The following is a 23,234-nucleotide window of genomic DNA, read 5'->3' as shown; positions in this document are numbered from 1 at the left end:
TTTCTAAACTAAATAGCAAATGCCTGTGCAGGGCTGGGATGCCGGACAGCCATTCTGCCGCACTGGGACCGAATGATGCAGTGCCTTTAAATTAACTGAGCGTGAGGCACAATGTAACCACACACAACGCTGTCATGCAATGTGCTCACTCCCACTTAGGATGTCTACAATTAAAAGCTGAAATCAGAACTCACACTTTCTTGGTAAGTTTATCTATATTCTGAATTACTAAAATGAACAATTCTGTACCAGTGACCACTTTCATTGTCTGTAACACTGAAATTCTTGTTTCCGAAGTTTGAAGATACTTGCACAGCACTGTCGCCCTTTCGATTCAGCTGCACAGACAGGGCCCAGGGACACCTGCAGCCAGACACCTGCAGCCTTACCTGTACGGGGTCAGAATGTCCAGAGGCGGTGGTTTATCACTCTGGTTGTAGATGTCGGCAACAGGGTTAGGAATGCTGTTCTTGGAAACCACCTGCTGGTCTTGGACAGTGGAACTTTTGAAAGCTTTCTTCATGTTGATATCTTGTAGTGACACTATTTAGAGAAAAGTCCCCAAGTTGAGTAATATGAAAGCATAAATAAGTACAATTTGAGTCACAATCACAAACATCTCCTAGAAGAACCAAATAGTAGTTTTTGTCATTCACTGAAAACACGCCGAGTAGCATTTGCTTTCCTTCCCTCTCATGGATCAGTGATCTTGCTGACGTCAAGCCAGGTCTCCCTCCCTCGGCAGTGACCTCCCTGAACCGGACGCTAGAGCACTGTTCTTCATTCAAACAGCACATACTGGAACTCACACAGAAACAGTTAGGAGTACAACAGGCATGTAGATACATAGATCTGGATATTCTGGGGGTGGGGCATTCGAAGATTAATACCAGTTTAATTATAATACATGTAGGAAAGATTTCTGCAGAAATTTTAAAACTAAAGCAAGGTATTAAGTTTTTCTGATATTGTCATTTGGGAGAGACAGCAAAGTTTTTCAACATTCAGCCCCAGAAGTTAAGTACTGTGACACAAAACTACACTAAGGAGTGAGAAAATCAGTCTGGCTATACCTGTTCCTTGTGTTTGTATAATTTTACATCTCATGTACTAACTCATCTACTTTGACACAAGCTTTTGAGGCAGGCAAACTGATCCATTAACCCACTTGACCAGTGGCACTGAGACTCAGAATATGCTGTAAAAGCTCATAAAATTTATTGTATAGGTTAACCTTTTCCAGTGTAAGGTTCATCACAAGAATTTCAATTGCAAGACACACACACACACACACACACACACACACACAAACCTGAAGGAAGATAAATCTTTAAAAATCACTTTGATACCAATTTGAAAGTGAATGATTGATTTAAGATGCTAAAAATTCCTTCTCTGAATAATCAAGTGGGTATTAAATTTTTAGTTTTTTAAAACAGAAGATAAGTTGTAAACATCAGAGTAAAAAGAGCATGCCTTTAGCTCCCCCATTCTTGTTGGAAAAGTCAGTAAGGATGTTTATAATGGACATTAAAAGTACAATGTTCTATATTTATGTTAAATTTCTAATTCACTAATTTAATTCTGACCTTTGCAAGACATGAAGATGAGTAAACCTTTTTAAATGAGGAATGCATTCCATAAATAACCACATTAAAAACAAACTTTCACTTCTTACTACTATTATAGGCCTAATAGAAAACTCAGATGCTTGGATAATTTTAATGCAGTAAGAGAAACTGTAACTACCATTATATAAAGGTAAATATAATGTTTAACCTGAATATTTTTCTCAAAGTGAGCATGAAATGGCATCTCATGCCTTTTTCCCCCACTCTAATCTCAATCCCTCATTCAAAAGACATAGAAAATACATTTTTTTAAAAAGGAATTAAGTTTTAATTTTGTTGCAATGGCCACAATTTCAGGGTATATCATCAAAATGATTACGGTTAACTGCATAGTGCTTGCCAATATTAACATTATTTTAAGAGCCCAAAGCCGAGGCTTCCAGGAAATACTATTTCTGAGAAGTTAAATCACCAAGATTACTTGCAAGCATCAACCTTAACCAGAACATGGATGGAAGCCTTCACTCTGTCGCACTCTATGTATAACCCTCCCTCTTAGTTGGACCATATCTTTGGATTGATTCTGTAATTTTTTGGTAAGAAAAGTATCTTTAAAATCACCACTAATAACCTAAATTAGGACTTCTCATACAAAATGCATTCACAGAATTCTTTAAAAAAATACTACATGTGTAATTTTTTAAAAAACAGGGAGCATGATATATGATAGACATGCTATGAATCTTTTAATTGCTAATTAACCCAAAGTTGTGGGTTGTTCCCCTCACTGTTCTAGCAAAAGACAAGATGAAATATCAGCATACTACCCCAAGGAAAAAGCAGTAATTACCCTGCAATTAATTACTACCGTCTTGTCAAGATCACTGCTAGCTCATTGCATTCCAGCAATTACCTACCCTCTTCCACTGTTGAATCCAACTGGGTAACTTTGACAGCGAGGCGATCAATTCTGTCTTGAAGAGAATTTGCTCTGATGTAAAAGTTGTTAGCCTCATTAAACAACTCACCAAATATGTCTTCAGCATGTTTGCCTATCGAAGAAAATGAACGAAGAGCCATCTGTTAAGAACTGCGAAGGCGGCCCGCCCACATTCGCACCAAGGCTGATGACTGTCAACACACGGGGTTTTGTACAAACAGCTACAGAAATAGAGTGTCAGAGTCAAGGGCCTTTGGAAGTTCTGAAATTTATTAGGGTTGTTCACACATATCTGAAATTGACCCAAAGTTGTAGAATTTTAATACCCCAGGCAGTGCAGAATTATTTTTATTTTATTTATTTATTTTATCCTCACCTGAGGACATTTTTGCATTTATCTTCAGATACAGCGGGAGGGAAAAAGAGAGAAACATCAATGCGAGAGAGACACATCGACTGGCTGCCACCCACACAATCCCAACCAGAGCCAGGGACAAACCACAACTGAGGTACGTGCCCTTAGTGGGAACTGCACCCCGGGACTCTCTGGCCCACAGGCCGATGCTTCAACCACTGAGCCCAACTGGCCAGGGCAGAATTTTTTTTTTTTATCCTCACCCGAGGGCATTTTTTTTTGTTTTTTTGTTCAGATAGAGTGGGAAGGAGAGAGAGAGAAACATCGAGGTGAAAGGGACACATCGAATGGCTGCCACCCGCACAACTCAACCAGGGCCGGGGACAAACTGCAACCGAGGCACATGCCCCCAGCGGGAACCGAAACCGGTTCTCTCCGGACTGCAGGTCGACGCTCTAACCGCAGAGCCAAACTGGCCAGGGCAGAATTTTTATTTTTAATTTAATTATTTTTAATGAGCTATCACACAAGTTGTTTCCCATTAAATTAAAGTTGTTTGGGGAAAAAATCTCTGATTTTGCATGCTTTATACATAAGTAGAATTTCAGGACCTTAACTTTCCTTTTACTTCCAAGGATAATTCAGTAAATCATGTTGGTTTCTAAATTCAGGATCTTATCTTATTCACAATTAGAAACATTAGATATCTTACATTGTGCATATAACACTTTCCAATGGCATTACACTGTCCCAATTCGTATTTTGTAATCTAGGTATATAGTGCTGACTCTGGAACTCTCCAAATATCAGTATTTTGAATTTTGAGTTAAATTTTTCTGTATGGATCCCCTCTACATTCTTGTGAGTGCTAGACACAACTACTTTTCTTAAAGTATAATTAATGCATTTCTGAAAATCTGACAGGCGAGACAGGAATCACATCTGCCTATGTTGAATTTCCAAACTCTAATACCATTCTGTTATTCATTCAACAGTTAGTAACTGCCTATTCTGAGTGTGCCAGGCACATCTGCATCCTGTCTCCTCTGACTGGGATACCACTTTTTTCTCTTTTTTAAATTTCACCCAAGGGTATTTTCCATTGATTTTCAGATAAGAGTAGGAAGGGAGAGAGAGAGAGAAACATTGATGTGAGAGATACACATCGATTGGTTGTATCCCACATGACCTCAACCAGGGCTGGGGATCAAACTGCAACTGAGGTGCCTGCCCTTGGCCAGAATTGAACCCATGACTCTGGTCCTTAGGCCAATGCTCTAACCATTGAGCAAAACCAGCCAGGGTATAGATACCACTTTTTAAGATAAACATTCTTTTTTAAGTACTATTTTAGCTTCACAGCAAAGCTGAGCAGAAAACAGAGTTCCTACGTACCCTGCCCCCGACACACACAGCCTCCCCCACTCTCAGCATCCAGCACCAGAGTGGTAAGTTTGCGCTAAATGATGAACTCACACTGACCCATCATCATCGCCCAAAGTCCAGCTTACATTAGGGTTCACGCTTGGTGTTGTCCACTCTATGGATGTTGACAGATGTATAACTGTACGTACCTACCTTTACAGTATCACACAGAGTAGCCTCACTGCCCTAAAAATCCTGTGCTCCACCTGTTCTTCCCCCACTCAACCCCCAGCAACCATGCTTTTTGCTGTCTCCATAGTTTGCCCTGTTCTAGGATGTTATACAGTTGGAAGCATATAGTATGCAGCCTTTTTAGGTTGGTTTATTTCAGTTAACATTATGCATGTAGGGTTCTTCCATGTTATCAATGAATAACATCCCACTGTCTAAATGTATCCCAGCTCATTTATCCATTTACCTACTGATGGGCATCCTGGTGAGTCCCAGTGTTTTGTAATTATGAATAAATATTTGGGTACACATAAATTTTTCATTGAACATAAATTTTCAACTCATCTGGGTAAGTAACAAGGAGCACGACTGCTAGACTGTATGCGACGAGTATGTTCAGTTTTGTAGGAAACTGTCAAACTGTCTCCAAAGTGGCTGCTCTGTTTGCATTCCCCACAGCAAGGAGCCAGCGCTCCCTGCGACGCCCTCCCGACGCCACGCTGCCATGCCGCCATGCCACCAGGTCTGCCTGCTGCCATGCCCTCCCTGCACTAGGTGTTGGCAGTGATCTGGATTTTAGCTACTCTAATGGATGTGTCCTGGTTTCTCTCTTTACTTTGAATTTCCCTCAGGACACAGGATGTGGAATCTTTTCACATGCTTACTTGCCACCTGTGTATCTTCTTCTGTGGGGTGTCTGTTTAGGTCTGTTCCCGGTTTTTTATTCAGGTTGTTAGTTTTCTTATTGTTCCATTTTAAGAGTTCTTTGTATATTTTGGATATGAGTACATCATATTATGTTTCCCAGTCTGTGGACTGTCTTCTTATTCTCTTAACAGTATCTTTTGCAGAGCAGTTTTTTATTTTAATGAAATCCAGCTTATCAATTACTCATTTCATTTGTCACACGCCTTTAGAGTTGTATCTAAAAAATCACCACCATAGGTCATTTAGATTTTCTCCTATGTTCTCTTCTAGTTTTATAGTTTTATATTTAGGTGTGTGATCCATTTTGTGTTAATTCTTGAGAAGGGTATAAGTTCTTTATTAAGACCTATCATTTCTATGCCCTGGCCGGTTTGGCTCAGTGGTTGGAGCATGGGCCCACAAATCAATGAGTCACAGGTTCGATTCGGGTCAAGGGCACATACCTTAGTTGCGGTTCCTCCCCAGCCCTGGTGGATTTGTGAACGAGCAACCAGTCAATGCGGCTCTATCACATCGATGTTTCTCTCTGTCTCTCTCTCACTCCCTTCCACTCTATCTGATGATAAATAGAAAAATATCCTCAGTTGAGGAATTAAAAAAAAAAAAAGACCTATCATTTCTTTTTATTTGCATATTCTATCAATTCATCAATTTATCACTCAACTGAGAAAAGAACCTGAACCTTCCAGGAAGAAACTTCCTTGGAGCAAGAATAACCCTTAGGTTTTCCTCGTGCTCTCCGGCTCTCACCCACTTCCCAGACTCTCCGCTGTCCTCCAGCAGCCTGAGCACCAGGAGAGCGAGAACCCTGCCCGCCTGTCAGCGCCGGCGCCCCAGAACAGTGCCTCCTGGCACAGCCCTGTTCAACAAATGAGTGAGCTCAGGAGGTAACAGGGAGCTACTGCTTTCATTTCCCAGATGACTAAACTGAGCGTCAGAAATATGTTCTGTTCAAATCTCATGATTAGCAAGTGGGAGGAACAGATGAAACAAAAACTTGGTCTTTAATTCCCTGCTCTTACATATTTTCCTGAACTTCCTTGGCTAGAAATTAGTAACTTCCATGAAACACTGGTAATCTCCTGTTTCCTTAATAAAATGGACTCAAATATTTTTCTGCTTAAATGGTTACTTATAAACACTAAGTATTTCTTATGAATTTAAACTAGTATGACTTTGTAAGTTCTCATAGTGTGAATATCTTAAAAAGAGGAACTTTCTCTTAAAATGTGAGAGCAATAAAGAAATCAATGCTCTGGCCTGCTGGACTAAGCAGTTAAGAACATTGGCCCGCAGACCGAAGGGTCACGGGTTAGATTCCCTGTCAAGGGCACACAGGAGGTTCAATCCCTGACCCTGGTTAGGGTCATGAGGGAGGCAACCAATCAATGTGTCTCTCTCACATCGATCTTTCTCTCTCTCTCTCTCCCTCCCTCCCCTAAAAAAAAAAAATCATTGGAAAAATATCCAATATCCTTGGGTGACAAAAGAAAAAAGAGAAAGAAATCAATAAAAACACCACTGCACCCCAGTCGGGCAGCCACCCATTTCTCCCAGAGTCAGCTACTACACAGCGTGGTCCTCTGGAATCACTCAATTCTGCCAACACTTCCCACTCCCACAATATACAAATGGTTCCAAAAAGCCAAAGAAATAAGGTCTCCATGCACGTTGTGTTTTTGAAGGCTCTAGTTAGATGTGCTATCCAGAACGCAGGCTTGTTTGCTGCCCTGTACACTTTTCCTGCGTGCTGGACCTGTGTACCCAATGTCCCGTGTTCACATCCCTGTCCAGTCCCGTGCAAGTTCTAATGTGGATCCGTGTTCACATGAGCTCGAACCTCCATTCCCCATGTTGAAGGGCATCAACCACCCAAAATGAAGCGGAAGAAATGGAGCCATCTGTGACTGCTGTCTCCCTCTAGAGCGCACTGAACACCACCACATCCAGTCCCTCTGTCCCCACCCCCCTCAGCTTAGACCCTCCTGCTTCTCTCCCGAATTACATCAATGGCTTTTTCTCTGCTTTCAGATTCGCCTCTCACCCTTAAATCCAACTCATCTCACTGTTGCCAAACGACCTTCCTAAAAACAGACCTGACTGGTTCCTTCCTACTGAAATCCCTCATGCTCCCCAATGAAATCCCTCATGCTCCCCATTGAAATCCCTCATGCTCCCCACTGAAATCCCTCATGCTCCCCACTGAAATCCCTCATGCTCCCCACTGAAATCCCTCATGCTCCCCACTGAAATCCCTCATGCTCCCCACTGAAATCCCTCATGCTCCCCACTGAAATCCCTCATGCTCCCCATTGAAACCCCTCATTGCTCCTGTCACCTCGAGATAAAATCTGAGCCTCTCGGCAGGCCCTGGGCACCTCACTTCTCCTTTCTGTGGGTTCCAGTCACAAGAACAACATGCAGTCAGCCCCTAAACCCATCCCACTTCTCCACAGATCCTGTTACTCTCTGCATGTTCAAAGCCCATCTATGCCTGGTCATCTCACTCAGAAAAAAGCCACAGGCCAGCCATGGTCCTTGGAGCTCCAGTTCCATTTACATTGGTGGCCTCATCAGCTATCACCCTCTCCCTCACACATGCCACTCTAACTACACTGGCTCCTCCCTGTTTCTCAAACATGCCAATCATATTTCCTCTCCTCGGGCTTTTGTACTTCCTGTCCCTGCTGTCTGGACAATTTTAGTCCCAGAGAGTCACGTGGTTTGCTCCCTCATCTCGTCCAGGTCTACCCAAAAGTCACCTTCTAAGTGAGACTTTCTCTAGAAACCCTAGCCAAACTGCAATCACCTCACCACACACACACACACACACACACACACACACACACACACACACACCCTCTCCTTATCCCTTCCCAGCTGTATTTTTCTCCTTCGCAATTATCATCACTTGTACTCATTCATCTGGCTTCCTGCCTGTCTCCCTCCACTAGAATGTCCTATCCCAGGGGCAAGGACTCTCCTCTCTCTGCTCTGTGCATTACTGTACCAATCCTCAAGGTCTAGGGCATGCTGGGCTTAGAGTAGGTGCCCCAAAAACATTTTGGAATAAATGAATAAAAATGCATTAAAATCAACCCTTCAGGATGCAAATTAGGGTGTATAAGATCAGATGCCCCTCTCTGTGTTCCACAATACCCCAAGCATACCTCAATCACAGGACTCATCACAGAAACTCTAATCTTGTCTGTTCACGTAAGTTCTTTGAGGCTCTGAGCTACGCCTCTTATCTCTGCCTTGTGCTGAGCCAGTGCCCCCTATTTCTTGAATAAAAAACAGAGGGTCCTTACCAGTGTTTTCTTGTTAACAAGCACACAGCCAACAAGTGCTCCCTGCATAAGTTTGGGAAATGCTGGGCTAAGAAAGATAAAACACGGGGCATTTCCAGAGCTTTAATATGCTAATGTGTATTAGGAATCTGCAAGAGACACAGCCAGCATACCGCATTTTCAAATTGAAGGGGCCTGGAAACACCTAATAACATCTTTCTGAACTACTGTTCTGTGGAGTCCATTGGGGAAATGCCTGCCCATTCAACTGGATGATCTGGAGACAAACACCATGTCCCAAATGCTTTATATCCAAGCCTGTCAGTAGTTTATTTTGAATGCAGACATTGTTAAAATGTAACCAACGGATTTTTGTTTTTCTAGTTGACCATTCATAACTTTAAAAAATTATTCCAGTGCAACTCCAAAAACATCCCATTCCATTTCCTCCAGTTATTAATAGGGACAGCATATGGTCACCAAGAACGTGGGAGTATTCAACAGTCTCTTGCAAAAGTGACCCCAGCATTCTCAAAGCACAGCAACTATGGTTAAGAACCACACTCAGGAGACACTACATAAGTTGAAAAGGATACATAACAAGTGCCTCTACCTTCAGTGCTTAATCTTATTTTGGGGGAGGGGGGGAAACAACATATATGCAATTGATAATATACCCCCATTGGAAGTTCTCAATTTATTTTAAAAAACAACACAGACATTAAAGACTTCCATGTTTAATCTTCTGCCAGCTGCTGGAAGCTGACAAGTGACTAAAGAGAAGACTATTGAAGGAACTATATTTACTGAGGAAGAAGAATCAAATGTTGCAATTACAGTATTCAGTTTGAAAACAGCAACTTATTTGAAAAGCTTGATTTTACTCACTTTCCATGGCACGTCCATTAATAGCCAAACTAAAGTAATTCCGAACTGCAGACCACACTGAGGTAAGAGCAATTCATTCACTTTTTGCTGACCAAGGATCCTCTTATGAATCTGTCAGACCATTATGAACTTGTGTTCACGTATGTCAGGTTAAGAAGTATGCCTCCTAACTACCAAAGTATAAATATTATGATGGATTTTCAATTGCATTTAAAAGTGAAGATGCACTGAAAACATCCAGCATGTTTGTTATGAGTCCTTTCTATGGAACAAGAACCCACTCATCACAAAGTCCTTCAGAAATGTTAATACACACATCTAGACCTAGGTCTTGGTTTGTCAAGATTTGGGCTTTTCATTCTCCACTAGAAGGAAGTAGGCTTCTTGGACAAATGACTGGATCTAGGGCTGAGGGTGAAAAAGTACAAGATGAACTTAGAATATCTTGCTATATTTTCTAAAAAAAGTAAAGCACTCAGAGAGTGGGACATGTCAAAAGGACACAGGGCCAGCCTGAAAGGGCTCAACTGTCCAAATCTGGGAAAACGTGAGCATCAAAATAAATAATAAATAATAAAGACAACAGATTATAACCCAGACAATAAAATAATCTATGAGCCCATACTGATACAAGTAAACGAATGAATGAATAATAAAGTGAAACCACTTACAGCATAATTCCAACTAATACATGTGGAAGAAATTATGGAATGACAAAAATCACCATTCTGAGCTACTACAGTGTTTTGAGCAAGAATCATCAATGGATGCTCAGACCAGCGGGGAGATGTGGGATGGGAACAGGGATTCTAGTCATGATGTGTCTCCCTGTCAGATACTTATTAATTAAATGGGCTGGTTTACATTAGAAAATCCTATGGACAAAACATTAACCAAGGATCAAAGGTAACGTGGGCATTAATGGAACAAGCAGATAATCCGTGCTTCCTGAGAAAATGCACTGAGGAAGATGTCTCACAACTCTGTGGTAGACCTGCCAACTCCTGTATCTAATCGTGAGAAACATCAGGAGACACAGATCAAGGCACAGTCCACAGAATAAACTCTGGTTCCCTTTAAAAATGTCAAGTCAAGCCCGGCCAGTGTAGCTCAGTGGCTGAGCACTGACCCGTGCACCAAGAGGTCACTGGTTCGATTTCCAGTCAGGGCACATGCCCAGGTTGTGGGCCTGATCCTCAATGGGGGGCATGTTCGCTCTCATCGATGTTTCTCTCTCTCTCTCTCCCTCTCTCTAAAAAAATCAATAAAGAAAAAATAAATAAAAATAAAGAAATAAAGAAATAAATAAAAATGTCAAGTCACAAAAGTTAAAGAAAGAACTGAAAGCGGTTCCAGATTAAAGGAGACTTTTTTCCCAAATCCTTACCTGAGGATATTTTTCCATTTATTTTCAGATAGAGTGGGAGGGAGGGGGAGAGAGAGGAAGAGAGGAAAAGAGAGAGAGAGAGAGAAACATCAACTGGTTGCCTCCCACATGACCCCACCCAGGGCCGGGACTGAACCACAACCGAGGTATGTGCCCTTGACCGGAATTGAACCCATCCTTGGTCCGCAGGCCAATGCTCTGACCGCTGAGCCAAACCGGCCAGAGCTTAAGGAGATATATTTATTAACATGTATGTGTATATATATATATATATATATATATATATATATATGTATGTATGTATGTATACACACACACATATATTGGGGAGGGAGGAGAGAGGAGGACAGGAGAAAATGGGAGGCATCTCTGAGAAAAAATATGTGGTAAAATAATATATGGATGAAAGCTTATGAGAACTTTTGTATTGTTTTTGAGCTTTTTGTAAGACTGATAATCATGTCAAAAAAAAGTTTAAAAAGAGACTTGTTTTTACAGTACTTGTAATAAAGTCCAGTTGCGCCCTGGCTGGTTTGGCTCAGCAGTTAGAGCGTCCACCTGCGGTCCGGAGAGACCCGGGTTCGGTTCCCGCTAAGGGCATGTACCTAGGTTGCAGTTTGTCCCCGGCCCTGGTTGGTCGTGCGGGTGGAAGCCACTCGATGTGGCCCTTTCACATCGATGTTTCCCTCTCTCTCTCTTCCTCTCTCTCCCTCCCACTCTGTCTGTACAAAAAATGGAAAAAAGTCCTCGGATGAGGATATAAAAAAATTAAAAAAATAAAATAAAGTCCAGTTGCTACTGAATTCCGTAAAACAAGTTGTAATTAGTGAGCCCTAAGGTTTTTTTCTTTTTAAAGTATTTTTTTCTATTATGAAAGCAATCCATGCTTATTATTGAGAAATATGGAAAACACGGGAAAGTATACAATAGGAAAAATGGCCCAAAGTCTAATCTCAAACATCTACTGCTAACATTTCAATTAATCTTTGTAAGTCTATGAAAAGTCAGCAGGCACAGTGTGCACCTTGATCCTTTGAGATGTCTTTGTGAGCATACATTTAATACACGCTCATGACAGAAAATTTGGAAAATTCAGAAAAATAAAAAGTAAGAAATGTCACCCATAGTTAACTACAGTGAACTTTTTAATATACTCTTTACAATACTCCAACCATTTTATAAGAACTAAGATAACAGATGTTGATTATTAAGTATTTGCTGTCAATTTATTCAGCAAATATTTATTAAGCACTCTGTACCAGGCACTTAACGATACACAGCTGTGACCACAGCCACAAAGCGTGTATCCCACAGACGGCAGCATGTCATGTGAAGATGGTAAGGGAACAGAGCGGTAGGAAGCAGGTGGCATTTAGGTGGCCACTAGAGGCCACCTACGGTGATAAGGGAACTGTATGGATGTCTGGGGGAGGAGCCTTCCAGACAGAACGCAGAGCAGCCAGCAAGGAGGCCGACGTGGCTGCAGCCCAGTGAGTGGAGAGAACGTGGTGCAGAGGACAGACATGAACAGCCGTCCCTTCACGGGCAGGGCCAGCGCCAAGCAGGGAGGGCAGACAGGAGGCTTGGGAGACTGTGGCGGCTCAGACTGGAGCAGCAGCAGCAGAGGTGCCAACAGGGGTGCAGATTTGGTACATATTTTGGAGATGTCTGGTATGAGAGAAAGAAGAGACAAATCAAAAGCAACGGGGAGACTCGAGTTCCCATCTGCTAATAGGTGGGGGGAGACAGAAGAGAGGGATCATTACTTCTGTATACACACGCTGAGATGAGAAGCCTATCCGATAGAAATCTAAGTGAAAATGCCCAGTATATACGAGTGTGAGATCTAGGGGAGAAGTCTGAACTGAGAACACAACTTTGGCAGTCTCAGCGCCAAGACAGTATTTCAAGCCATGGGACCAGACGAGATTGCCCCGTGAACAGAACAGGCAGCGAAGACCATCGGTGACCCAGCCCTGGACACTCCAGCATGCAGAGGCTAGGAAGGTCATCAAAGGAGACGAATAAAAAAGAGCTGTGACGTAAGAGAAACACCAAGTGTGCCGCACGGAAACCAGGTAAAGGAAGTCTCTCCAGAAGGACACTATCAGTGGAGTCCAATGCCGCCAATGGATCAAGTAACAAGACAGAGCAAGCACTGGATTTGCCAGCACGAACAGGAACGACACTGGTAACGCTGACATGCAGTTTCAAGAGTGGACGGGACAATGAGGGAAGTAAGGGCAGTGGAACTATGAATGGTTCTCTAAGGAATTTGCTATGAAAGGGAGCAAGAAATGGGCCCCTAGGTCAAGAATGACCTCATGTTTTTAGTTGGAAGGTTTCTCAATATACTCACATTTAGCAGGAAAATGACGTAGACAAGGGGAACAGACGATGCAGGGGAGACCAGGTGAACAGATGAGCATGAGAGCGAGGGGCTCAGTGCTTTGGACAGAAACATGGACAGACACCATTTTAAGGGAGGAAGAGGTGGACACACAGTACAGGCGCATATTAGTTTTGGCGGAAGGGAAATGTTTCATTCTCCTCTGACTACTTTTAATTTCCCAGTGAAATGAAAAGAGCAAGGTCATCAATGGTAGGAAGTTTGAGGTGGGAAAGAAGATAAATTGGCAAGAAACCAATTAACACAGACATTACAGTAGGTCTTCTGGGCAACACTGAGGCTCAGCTGAAGAATGTGCTCGTAATTTTAAAACTTCCCTCTTTCCTAATATAAGCATTTAAAGCTACAAATTTCCCTCTAAGCACTTCTGTAACCAAATCCCACAAACACATTGGTGTTTTGTGTGTTCATTACCACACAGTCAGAAATAGTTTTTAATTTCCTTTTTATTTCTTCTTTGACCCAAGGATTCTTTTATAAGATACTGCTTCATTTTCCAATGTGTGAGAATTATCTAAAATGATTACTATAATTATTACTATCGCATTATCATCATACTTTATGGCATCAATCTTTACAAATGGATCACCACACGGCTGAGCTCATGTTCACTTTGGCGAGCCCGCCGTGTCAACATTAAGAAAATGTGTGGAGTCTAGTGTTCCATAAGGGGCAACTCAGTCACACTGGTTGGCAATGTGGCACAAATCTACACCCTCACAGATTTTTTTGGCTACTTGTTCCATCTACTGAGAAGACTTTATTAAAATCTCCAACTATGATTCTGGGTTTTCTATTTCTCCCTTTAGTTCTATTTTTTTAAATTTATCTTTATTGTTGAAAGTATTACAGATGTAACCCCATTTCCCCACCCCACCCCCACTGATGCTCCTCCCCACTCCCCACCCCTCGGCCCTCACCACACACTACTGTCTGTGTCCACGGGTTACACTTGGATGCTCTGTACTTTGGAGCTCACTTATTAGGTATATACATCTAAGATGGTGTGTTTGATAAACTGACTCTTTTACTACTATGGAATTCTTTTCTTTCTATTATACACTTTATTTGATATTAAGACAGCCACATAAGCTTTCTTATGCTTTGTGTTTACATGGTTTACTTTTTCAGTATTTTCTTTAAATTGGTGTCTTCATCCTGAAAAATGCATGTGTTAGTCTTCCTGCTTTATTTAGCCTAATAAGCTCTGCCTTTTAACTAGAATGTTCAAAATGTTTCCATTTATTGCCATTATTGGTACTGTTCGGTTTCATTCTATCATCTGGGTATTAGTTTTCCATTTGTCCTTTCTGTTCCTTGTTCTTCTACCTTTCTTCAGGGATAATCAAACAATTATCTTAGGATTCCACTTTATCTCCTCTGTGTGTTATCCTAGAGGTTACTGAAAATTAAAAAAGCATCCTTAATTCATCAAATTGTACTTTCTTTCTTTTTTAAATCCTTACCCAAGGATATTTTTCCATTTATTTTCAGACAGAGAGGGAGGGAGGGAGGGAGAGAGAGAGAGAGGAACATAGATGTGAGAGAGAGAGAGACATCGATTAGTTGCCTCCCACATGACCCTGACCAGGGCCAGGAATCGAACTGCAACCAAGATACGTGCCCTTGACTGGAATCGAACTCATGAAATGTTTGGTCCGCAGGCTGACACTCTAACTACTGGGCTCAAATTGTACTTTCAAATAACTAGCATTTTATAAACAATGTAAATACAAGCAGTATATCCACTGATCTCCTTCTACTCTTAGAGCTCTTACTGTATACATTTTAATTTTATATCATAAAAAGTCAATCTTTTAAACAAATAGATATAAATATATACTTTTTAATCATCTTTCTGGTGATCTTTAGTCCTTCTTGCAGATCCAAGCTACTATCTAGTTTCATTCCCTCCAGCCTAAAAAATTTCTTTTTTTTGTTTTTGTTTTTTTAATCCTCACCCGAGGAAGTTTTTCCATTTTTGTTCAGATAGAGTGGGAGGAAGAGATAGTAAGGGAGGGAGAGATAGAGAAACATTGATGTGAAAGAGACACATCAATTGGTTGCCTCCTGCATGACCCCAACCAGGGGGGGACAAGCTGCAAATGAGGTGCATGCCCTTGACCGGAATAGAACCCGAGACTCATTGATCTGCAGGCCAACGCTCTAACTGCTGAGCCAAACTGGCCAGGGCTAACGAATTTCTTCTTTAGCATTCTTTTGTAGTGCAGGCCTGCCAAAGACTAATTCTCTCAGATTTTCTCTAGTAATAATGTTTTTCTCTCACTTTCATTTTTTTTTTTAATCCTCACCGAGGACATCTTTTCATTTTTTGTTCAGATAGAGCGGGAGGAAAAGAGAGAGAGAGAGAAAGAGAGAGACATCGACGTGAAAGGTACACATGGAGTGGCTGCCACCCACACGACCCACCAGGGCCGGGGACAAACAGCAACGGAGGTACACTCCCTTAGCGGGAACCGAACCCAGGTCTTTCTGAACCGCAGGCCAACGCTCTAACCGCTGAGCCAAACTGGCCAGGGCTCTCACTTTCATTTTTGAAGGACATTTTCATTGATTATAGAATTACAAAATGACATTTTCTTTTGCCACTCTATTCACTGTTCCCTGGTTTCCATTATTTCTGATGATTAAGTCAGCTGTCATTCTTAACATTGTTTCCCTGTTTATTTCCTCTGGCTTCTTTTAAGATTTTCTCTTTATCTTTGCTATTCTAGCAATATTATTATGATATGATTAGACATGGTTTACTTTAATTTACACTTCCTGAAATTTGCTAAACTTCTTGAATCCATTTGGTTGATATCTATCATCAATATTCAAAAATTCTCGTCCATAATTTTTCTGTCCCATTCTTCTCTCTTCTTCTGGGACTCCAATTACATATGTGTTAGACCATCTGACACTGTCCCATGTTTTGAATGCTCTGTTATTTTTTTTTTCTTATTCATTTTCTCTTGTGAATCAGTTTGGATAATTCTTATTGACTTGTCTTTAAGATTCTTGATCCCTTCTGCTTATGTCCAGGCTGCTATTAGGCCATCAAGTAAATTATTTCTGATACTGTACTTTTCAGTTCTAGTATTTTTTTCTAAATAGTTTCCATTTCTCTGTTGAAATTCCCTATTTCTTCACACATGTTGTCCACTTTATTCACGCTTTCCTTCAATGTATTTTTTATTCTTTCTTAGAATTTTTATATCTCTGCTTATATCACCCATCTGTTCCTTTTGCTGTTGCTGTTAATCCTCACCTGAGGATATTTTTTTGTTTTTTAAATAAGGGCTCTTTTCATTTTTTAATTTTTTATCCTCACCCGAGCACATTATTCCATTTTTTATTCAGACAGAGAGGGAGAGAGAGGAAGAGAGAGAGAAAGAAACATCGACGTGAAAGGAACACATCGAGTGGCTGCCACCCACACAACCAACCAGGGCCAGGGACAAACTGCAACCAAAGTACATGCCCTTAGCAGGAACTAAACCCAGGTCTCTCTGGACCGCAGGCCGACGCTCTAACCGCTGAGCCAAACAGGCCAGGGCTTTTTTGTTTTGTTTTAATCCTCACTCTATGATGTTTTTTTCATTGATCTTTAAACAGAGGGAGAGAGGGAGAAACACTGAGGTAAGAGAGACACATCAATTGGTTGCCTCTGGCACGCACCCCCACCGGGCCAGGTATCAAACCTGCAACCCAGGTGCCCTTGACTGGGAATCAAACCTATAACCCTTTGGTGCATGGGCCAATCCTCTAACGAGTGAGCCACACCAGCCAAGGCTCACCCATCTGTTATTAAATGTGGTCTACTTTTACATTACAGCCCTTATCATATTAATCATATTTATTTTAAATTCATGGTCTGATAATTCCAACATCTCTGCCACATCTCAATCTGGTACTGATGTTTATTCTGTATCTTTAAACTCTGATGTATTTTCATTGCCTTTTAATTTTTTTATCAAAAGCCAACCATGACACAGGTAAAGGACCTGGCGTACGGTGGCCTTCAGTGGGGTTAGGAAGGTGTGGGGGAGAGACAGTATTCCATAGTCCTATGACATTTCTCCCAGCTTTACTGAGGTATAGTTGACAAATAAAATTGTATGTATTTAAAGTGCACAATGTGATGATTCTATATGCATAAATTGTGAAATGATTATCACAATCAAGTTAATTAACACACCTACTATAAATACTCAAATGCACAACAATCATTTAACTCAGACTTCATTAATTATCCAGCTGGAAAATCCTCATCATCCATCCAAGTATACCTCTACCCTCATTAACTCAATGTATAGAATTGAGAATTGAAAAGAGAAGTTAATCTCTTAAAATGACATTACTGTCATATATATATATAAACTCATGAGCTTTGCCTGGTTGGTGTAGCTCAGTGATTGAGTATCGACCCATGCACCAAGAGGTTGCCACTTCAATTCCCGGTCAGGGCACATGCCCAGGCTGTGGGCCAAATCCCCAGTGGGGGCATGCAGGAGGTGGCCAACTGATGTTCTCGCTCATTGATGTTGCTATCTCTCTCTTCCTCTCCCTTACTCTCTCTAAACAAAATCAATCAATAAAAAAAATTTAAAAATAAATAAACCCATGAGCTTTATCTTTAAAAACAACAAAACAGAAGGAAAAAAAAACAAGACAGAAAAACACATCATCACCTCATAGTCTTTTTTTGTAATAACACTTAGAATCTACTCCCTTAACAATTTTCCAATATACAACACAGTATTTTAAATTATAGTCAGCTTGTTATATTTTAGATTCTAAGATCTTATTCATCTTATAACTGAAAGCTTCTCCCCTTGAAGAGCATCTCCCACATCCCATCCAACCCTTAGCTCCTTCTCTGGTAATAGCTATTCTACTCTTGTTTCTGTGAGTTTGACTTTATTTTTACATTTTACATATAAACAAAGTCATAGTGTTTGTCTTTTTCTGTCTGGCTTATTTCACTTAGCATAACAGCGTCTACATTCATCCATGTCACCAACGGCAGGATTTCCTTCCTTCTTGCTGCTTAACAATATTCTAGTGTGTGTGTGTGTGTGTGTGTGTGTGTGTGTAGGAAGAGGAGGAGGAGAAGGAGGAGGAGGAGGAGGAGCAGCCACCCCCTTACCTGTGGTTTCACTTTCCACAGTTTCAGACTAAAGCAGACAATGTTAATTTTATAAAAGATTCTGCTTTATGGAAGAATACTACTTCAGGCTACTGATAATCATAATTGTGTACCTGATATGACAGGTCACAATACATTCTTGGAAAAATATTAAAACCTTTAAAATCTGCCTTCAAAGTTTTTAGATGATCTGCTTTAAACTGCAAGTCAAAACAATCAGAAAAATATTTATAAATCACTTAAGACATTTTATCCTAAGTCTATAAACTGATGAAATGGGAAAAACAGAAGTGAAAAACCCAAGATGTTTAATGACAGGCAAGACTGAACATTCAGACTTGGCTGAGTCTCCAACTTGTGCTCTTAAGAATTATTCTACGTTTAAATCCTGCTATGTTAACATCTATCTAGGGAAGGAAGAAATGAAAAACAACCTAACTCACAATTACCTCTCTAAAGCCCCCAAGGAAGTATGTCTGATCTTCTAGGTCAAACAAATGGCTGGGAAGGTGCCTGAATTTCCAACAGCTCTGCCTTGGGTGGGGAAGGGTCTCTTAGGATGCTTGTCTCCAATTCTACTGACACAACTTTTATCTTACAGCTTCCCAAATGTATATCACTTCTTACCTCCCTTCAATTTTAGCCCATGAAAATGCAAATATTCAGTTTGAAGCATTACTTTTTTTTTAAAAATCCTCACCCAAGGATATTTTTCCATTTATCTTCAGATGGGCGAGGAGAACACCAATGTGAGAGAGACACATCGATCGGGTGCCTCCCGCATGACCCCGACCAGGGATAGGGACCAAACCACAACCAAGGTATGTGCCTTTGACTGGAATTTTAAACCCACGACTCTGGTCTGCGGGCCAACACTCTAACTGCAGAACTAAACTGACCAGGGCTTGAAGCATGAATTTAAAAAAAAAAAAATGCCTGCTGTTTCTCTCAGTAAATTTCTGTCTAGCTACATCAGTACATTTTCTTTTAATATACCCTTAACCCTAGCCTTAACTCACATGGACATGAACTTGTGATCTATTTCCTGTATACAGTGCGACGGAATCTCTCCTTTCCCCAAACAGTCCCACTGGACTAAAAACAGTGCATGACTTCAAAATATTTAAATGTCTATTCTGAGTAGAACTGTACTTGGTATAATCAATTCATATAACTACAAATTTCAGATCCAATTACATAAAGCAAATGTATTATAGTGCTATCCCTTAAGGACGTATTTTTTATGTCAATTCAGCATTCGAGTTGATATGAAACATGTACCAGAGGAGTATTAATTAAAATATTAATTGCTTATTAAAATCTTTAAGAAAATAGACTTTTCTCATTTAGACAATTACTTGAAATGTGAAAATTAATTTAAAAAATCAAAATAATTTTTTCAAAAAAAACTATATTTAAAATCAATAGTCTCAAAATTTTGCACTACTTGTTAGAACTATCTTTGCCCTTTTTGAGGTTTGATGATTTACAGGACGTAGGAAATCTTTAAAAAAAAAAAAAAAGATGCCCAAAATAACCAGAGATGTATGTGTCAATGATACATAAATTGATGATAGTGTCCCCCAATAAAGAAACAATATATATGTCTGACAGGAGAAAAATGATTAAATAATTATGACATAACAACATAATACTATAAACTCTAACTATTAAAAATGCCAGAAGATTCAACAAAGATGTTTACTATATAAGTGAGTATAGGCTACAAAACTGTATGTGTAATGAAAATACAATGTTTATAAAGATATACACAAAGCATTATCAATAATTTTCTTTAATTAATAAAAATTTTATGTTTTTCTTTGTGTTTTCCTGTGCTAAGTTCTCTTTCTCTATATATATACTTTTTTAATCCTCACCGAAAGATATTTTTCCATTCATCCTGAGATAGAGTGGGAGGGAGGGAGAGAGCGAAATATCAACGTGAGAGAGAGATATCGACTGCTTGCCTTCTGCACGACCCCCACCAGAGTCAGGGACAAACCACAACCGAGGTACGTGCCCTTGAGTGGAATCAGACCCGCAACTCTTTGGTCCACGGGCTGGTGCTCTAACCACTGAGCTTAACCGGCCAGGGCCAAGTTCTCTATATTATCTTATTAGTACAATTAAAAATAACCAAAAACCTTGGGATGCACTAAAGTCCTAACTCCTTTCTTTGTGACATCTTGGGGGCCTTCTTCCAAAGGGAGAGGAAGACAGGTATTATGACAAGAACAAAGAGAGAAGGAGCAAAAACAGCCTGTGGGACATTAAAAAGGACTGTGTTATCCTTGGCACAAGTGCCCTATGTTCCCATTTCCTTTTTTAAGCAAATTATATTAAAATTACATTATTATATCAGTAGGAATTTGATTGCAAGATGCTATGATTTTCACTGAGCAACTAGCTGACAGGAACAAGGGAATTCAGATTATTCATCAAAGAAAATGAAATAAAAAAGCACTACTGATTTAATGTTAATTGTTATACTAAACTGTCTTTATTTGAAGAAAAAAATATTAATATTCCATAGCTAGAAAACCAAGGATGTTTTTACACACTACTAACCAGAACTGTTTTTAAAAGTGGCTTTCCTTCCCCTTCTACCTGCCCTGTCCCAGATCATTCATATTAGAAGTTAGTTACACTCAAAAAAATAAAAATAATAAATCTGAAAATTACTCAAGACTAATTTCTTTTTCATTAGACAAAGCTTTTGATCTTTAACTATAAGGCTATTCAAATTATAAATTTCCCCTTTCATTTCCATAATTATACCAATAATCAATATTTTCTCATTATAAAGACTTCAAATCCCTGAAAAACCTGGTAAAAATCTAATATTGACCAAAGTTCTGGCTCTTTAAAGTCAAGTATTTAACTTGGATGTCATGTGAACATGGTCACTGGTAAAAAAAAAAAAATTTAAACCCTATAGATTTCCCAAAAGCCACATGGAGTTGTAGGGGGTTCAGAGGTCTATTTAGTATCTAGGACCAGATTCTTTTCGGCTTTCTGCATCACTTATCTCTTCATACCCATGAACTGCCCCACTGGAGAGATGATGAGACTCAAAATGATCTGGTGAATCAGGGCCTCAACTTCTAGTCTTCCTGTTTTGGAAAAGATCAAAGAAATGCAGTCTGGACTCCTGGTTTGCTCTTCCTTCCTTAGACCCACCCAAGAATTAGTTACTCTAGACGCCTCCCAGGGCAAATCTGCTGCTCAGGTAGGTATGACCCATCTAGGGCCCAGGCAAATCCTTCACGTTCCCCCAAACTGGCATTTGTAGACAAAGTCTAGCCTCTCTTTGTATCACTTACAGGAAGTTCAAATAACTGTACTTCACCTACCCCTAATCTGCGGGTCAAAGTGGTTGGAAGTTTTTAAAAATGGGGGTGTAGGAGGGTTAGAAAAGTAGGAAAGATTAAGATGGCCCATTCTTATCTGGACCTACTAAACAATGGTCCAATACTCAAAGGAATAAAAATATACTGTTTTAATATTATCTTGGGAATTAATATGCAGTAAAAGACTTTTAATAATAGACTCATGCATTCCTAAAACTTTAAAAATATCTGATGAATGATTACAAAATTAGAAAATAACATAAAAACATTACTTTAAATTCTTATTCTACCTAACAGTTTTAGATCATACAAGAATTTTGCATGTAACTTACTTCATCTCTTGTAATGTTTCTACTCAGTGGAAAACCCCACAAAAAATAAAGATTGACCCAAAACCTAGATGTCATTATGTGCTGGTATTGTAGGAGGTCATAATAATTGCATATATTTCCTATTTTATGACCATACTGATGTCAAATAATATTTTTTTTAAATTCGAAGTAGACACCAAATTGGTTTTATTTGCTGTATGCAGCACCTAGAGGGGTACTGAGTAAGCACTAATACATAAATCACTGGTAATCAATAATTTGCTAGTCTACCAACAATTAATCACTTAGTACCTTGGTTTTCCCAAACTACCTCCATGGCAGACTATGGCCAGACTCCTGTTCGTAAGGCTCTCTGGGTTGCGAGTACAGGAGCCCTGGAGGGACCTGAAGGGGGGTTTGCTCTGAGAACACCCAGCACTGTGCCGGTGCAGGTCCAGGGACCTGCTGCTCTCTCCTCCTCACAGGGCCCGGTGGTCTCTCATGTTCAGCTCCAGTTTCTCCCTGCACATTATTTTGCCTTTCTTCACTGACTTGCTTCCTTGGTCTTCTCACAAGCTCTGTCCCTCCACAACGTTGGCTAGCAGGCAGCCGTCATGATTTCCTCAGTGCTGGATGGCATTCCAGCAGGAGACTCCAGAAGAAACTAGCAGTTTCACTGTGCTTCTCAGTCCAAACCCAAGAGAACCTCACCGATCCAGCTCATCTTTTCAATCCAGAAGCACAGAATCGAATTCATAGGACGTGTCTGGTGCACACTCCGATCACAATCTCTGGAGTGATTTCTAGCCTCTTGTTTTAAAGCTCCCCAGGTGGCTCAGGGAGATAGAGGGTGGAGACCCACCGAGGCAGCCTAACTGAGGCTGTCCTTGCGGCCGGTGCCTCGCAGGAGGCTACAGAGGACTCTGTGCACAAAAGGTGACCAGGGCTCGAGCAGGGCATCAGCTTCCTAGGACTGCTGTACCAAATCACCACCAATGTAATGGCTTCAGCCAACACAGATAGAAATTCTCACAGCTCCAGAGGTCAGAAGTCGGAAATCAAGGTGTTGGCAGAGCTGTGCTCCTTCCAGAGGCTGTGCGTCCCTTGGCTCGTGTCCTCGTCTTCTGTCCCAAAGCCAGCAATGGCCAACCAAGTCTTTTTCAACCACGGCTCTCTGGCACTGATTCCCTCACCACCTTCTTCCACATTTAAAGGACCCCTGTGGGACACTGGGCCCACTGGAGAATCAGGACCGGCTTCTCCTCAGGTCAGC

The 23,234-nt window shown here is 40.6% G+C and overlaps 1 protein-coding gene across 2 annotated transcripts in view; it reads right to left on the bottom strand.

Annotated features, from left to right (window-relative positions):
• The window catches only part of WASF3 (WASP family member 3), an 89,876-nt gene that overhangs the window by 19,655 nt on the left and 46,987 nt on the right, over nt 1–23,234 (bottom strand). For both annotated transcript variants that reach the window (XM_036252969.1, XM_036252970.1), the window contains exons 3-4: nt 2,489–2,623; nt 390–543 (exon numbers count right to left, since the gene is read on the bottom strand). In XM_036252969.1, the coding sequence (XP_036108862.1) occupies nt 390–543; nt 2,489–2,623 (289 nt within the window). The remainder of the gene's footprint in view (nt 1–389; nt 544–2,488; nt 2,624–23,234) is intronic.

Source organism: Molossus molossus, unplaced genomic scaffold, assembly GCF_014108415.1.
Source record: "Molossus molossus isolate mMolMol1 unplaced genomic scaffold, mMolMol1.p scaffold_m16_p_10, whole genome shotgun sequence".
Lineage (NCBI taxonomy): Eukaryota > Metazoa > Chordata > Mammalia > Chiroptera > Molossidae > Molossus > Molossus molossus.
Note: the sequence above shows the minus strand (reverse complement) of the source record. Positions and strands in the feature narration are given on the sequence as shown.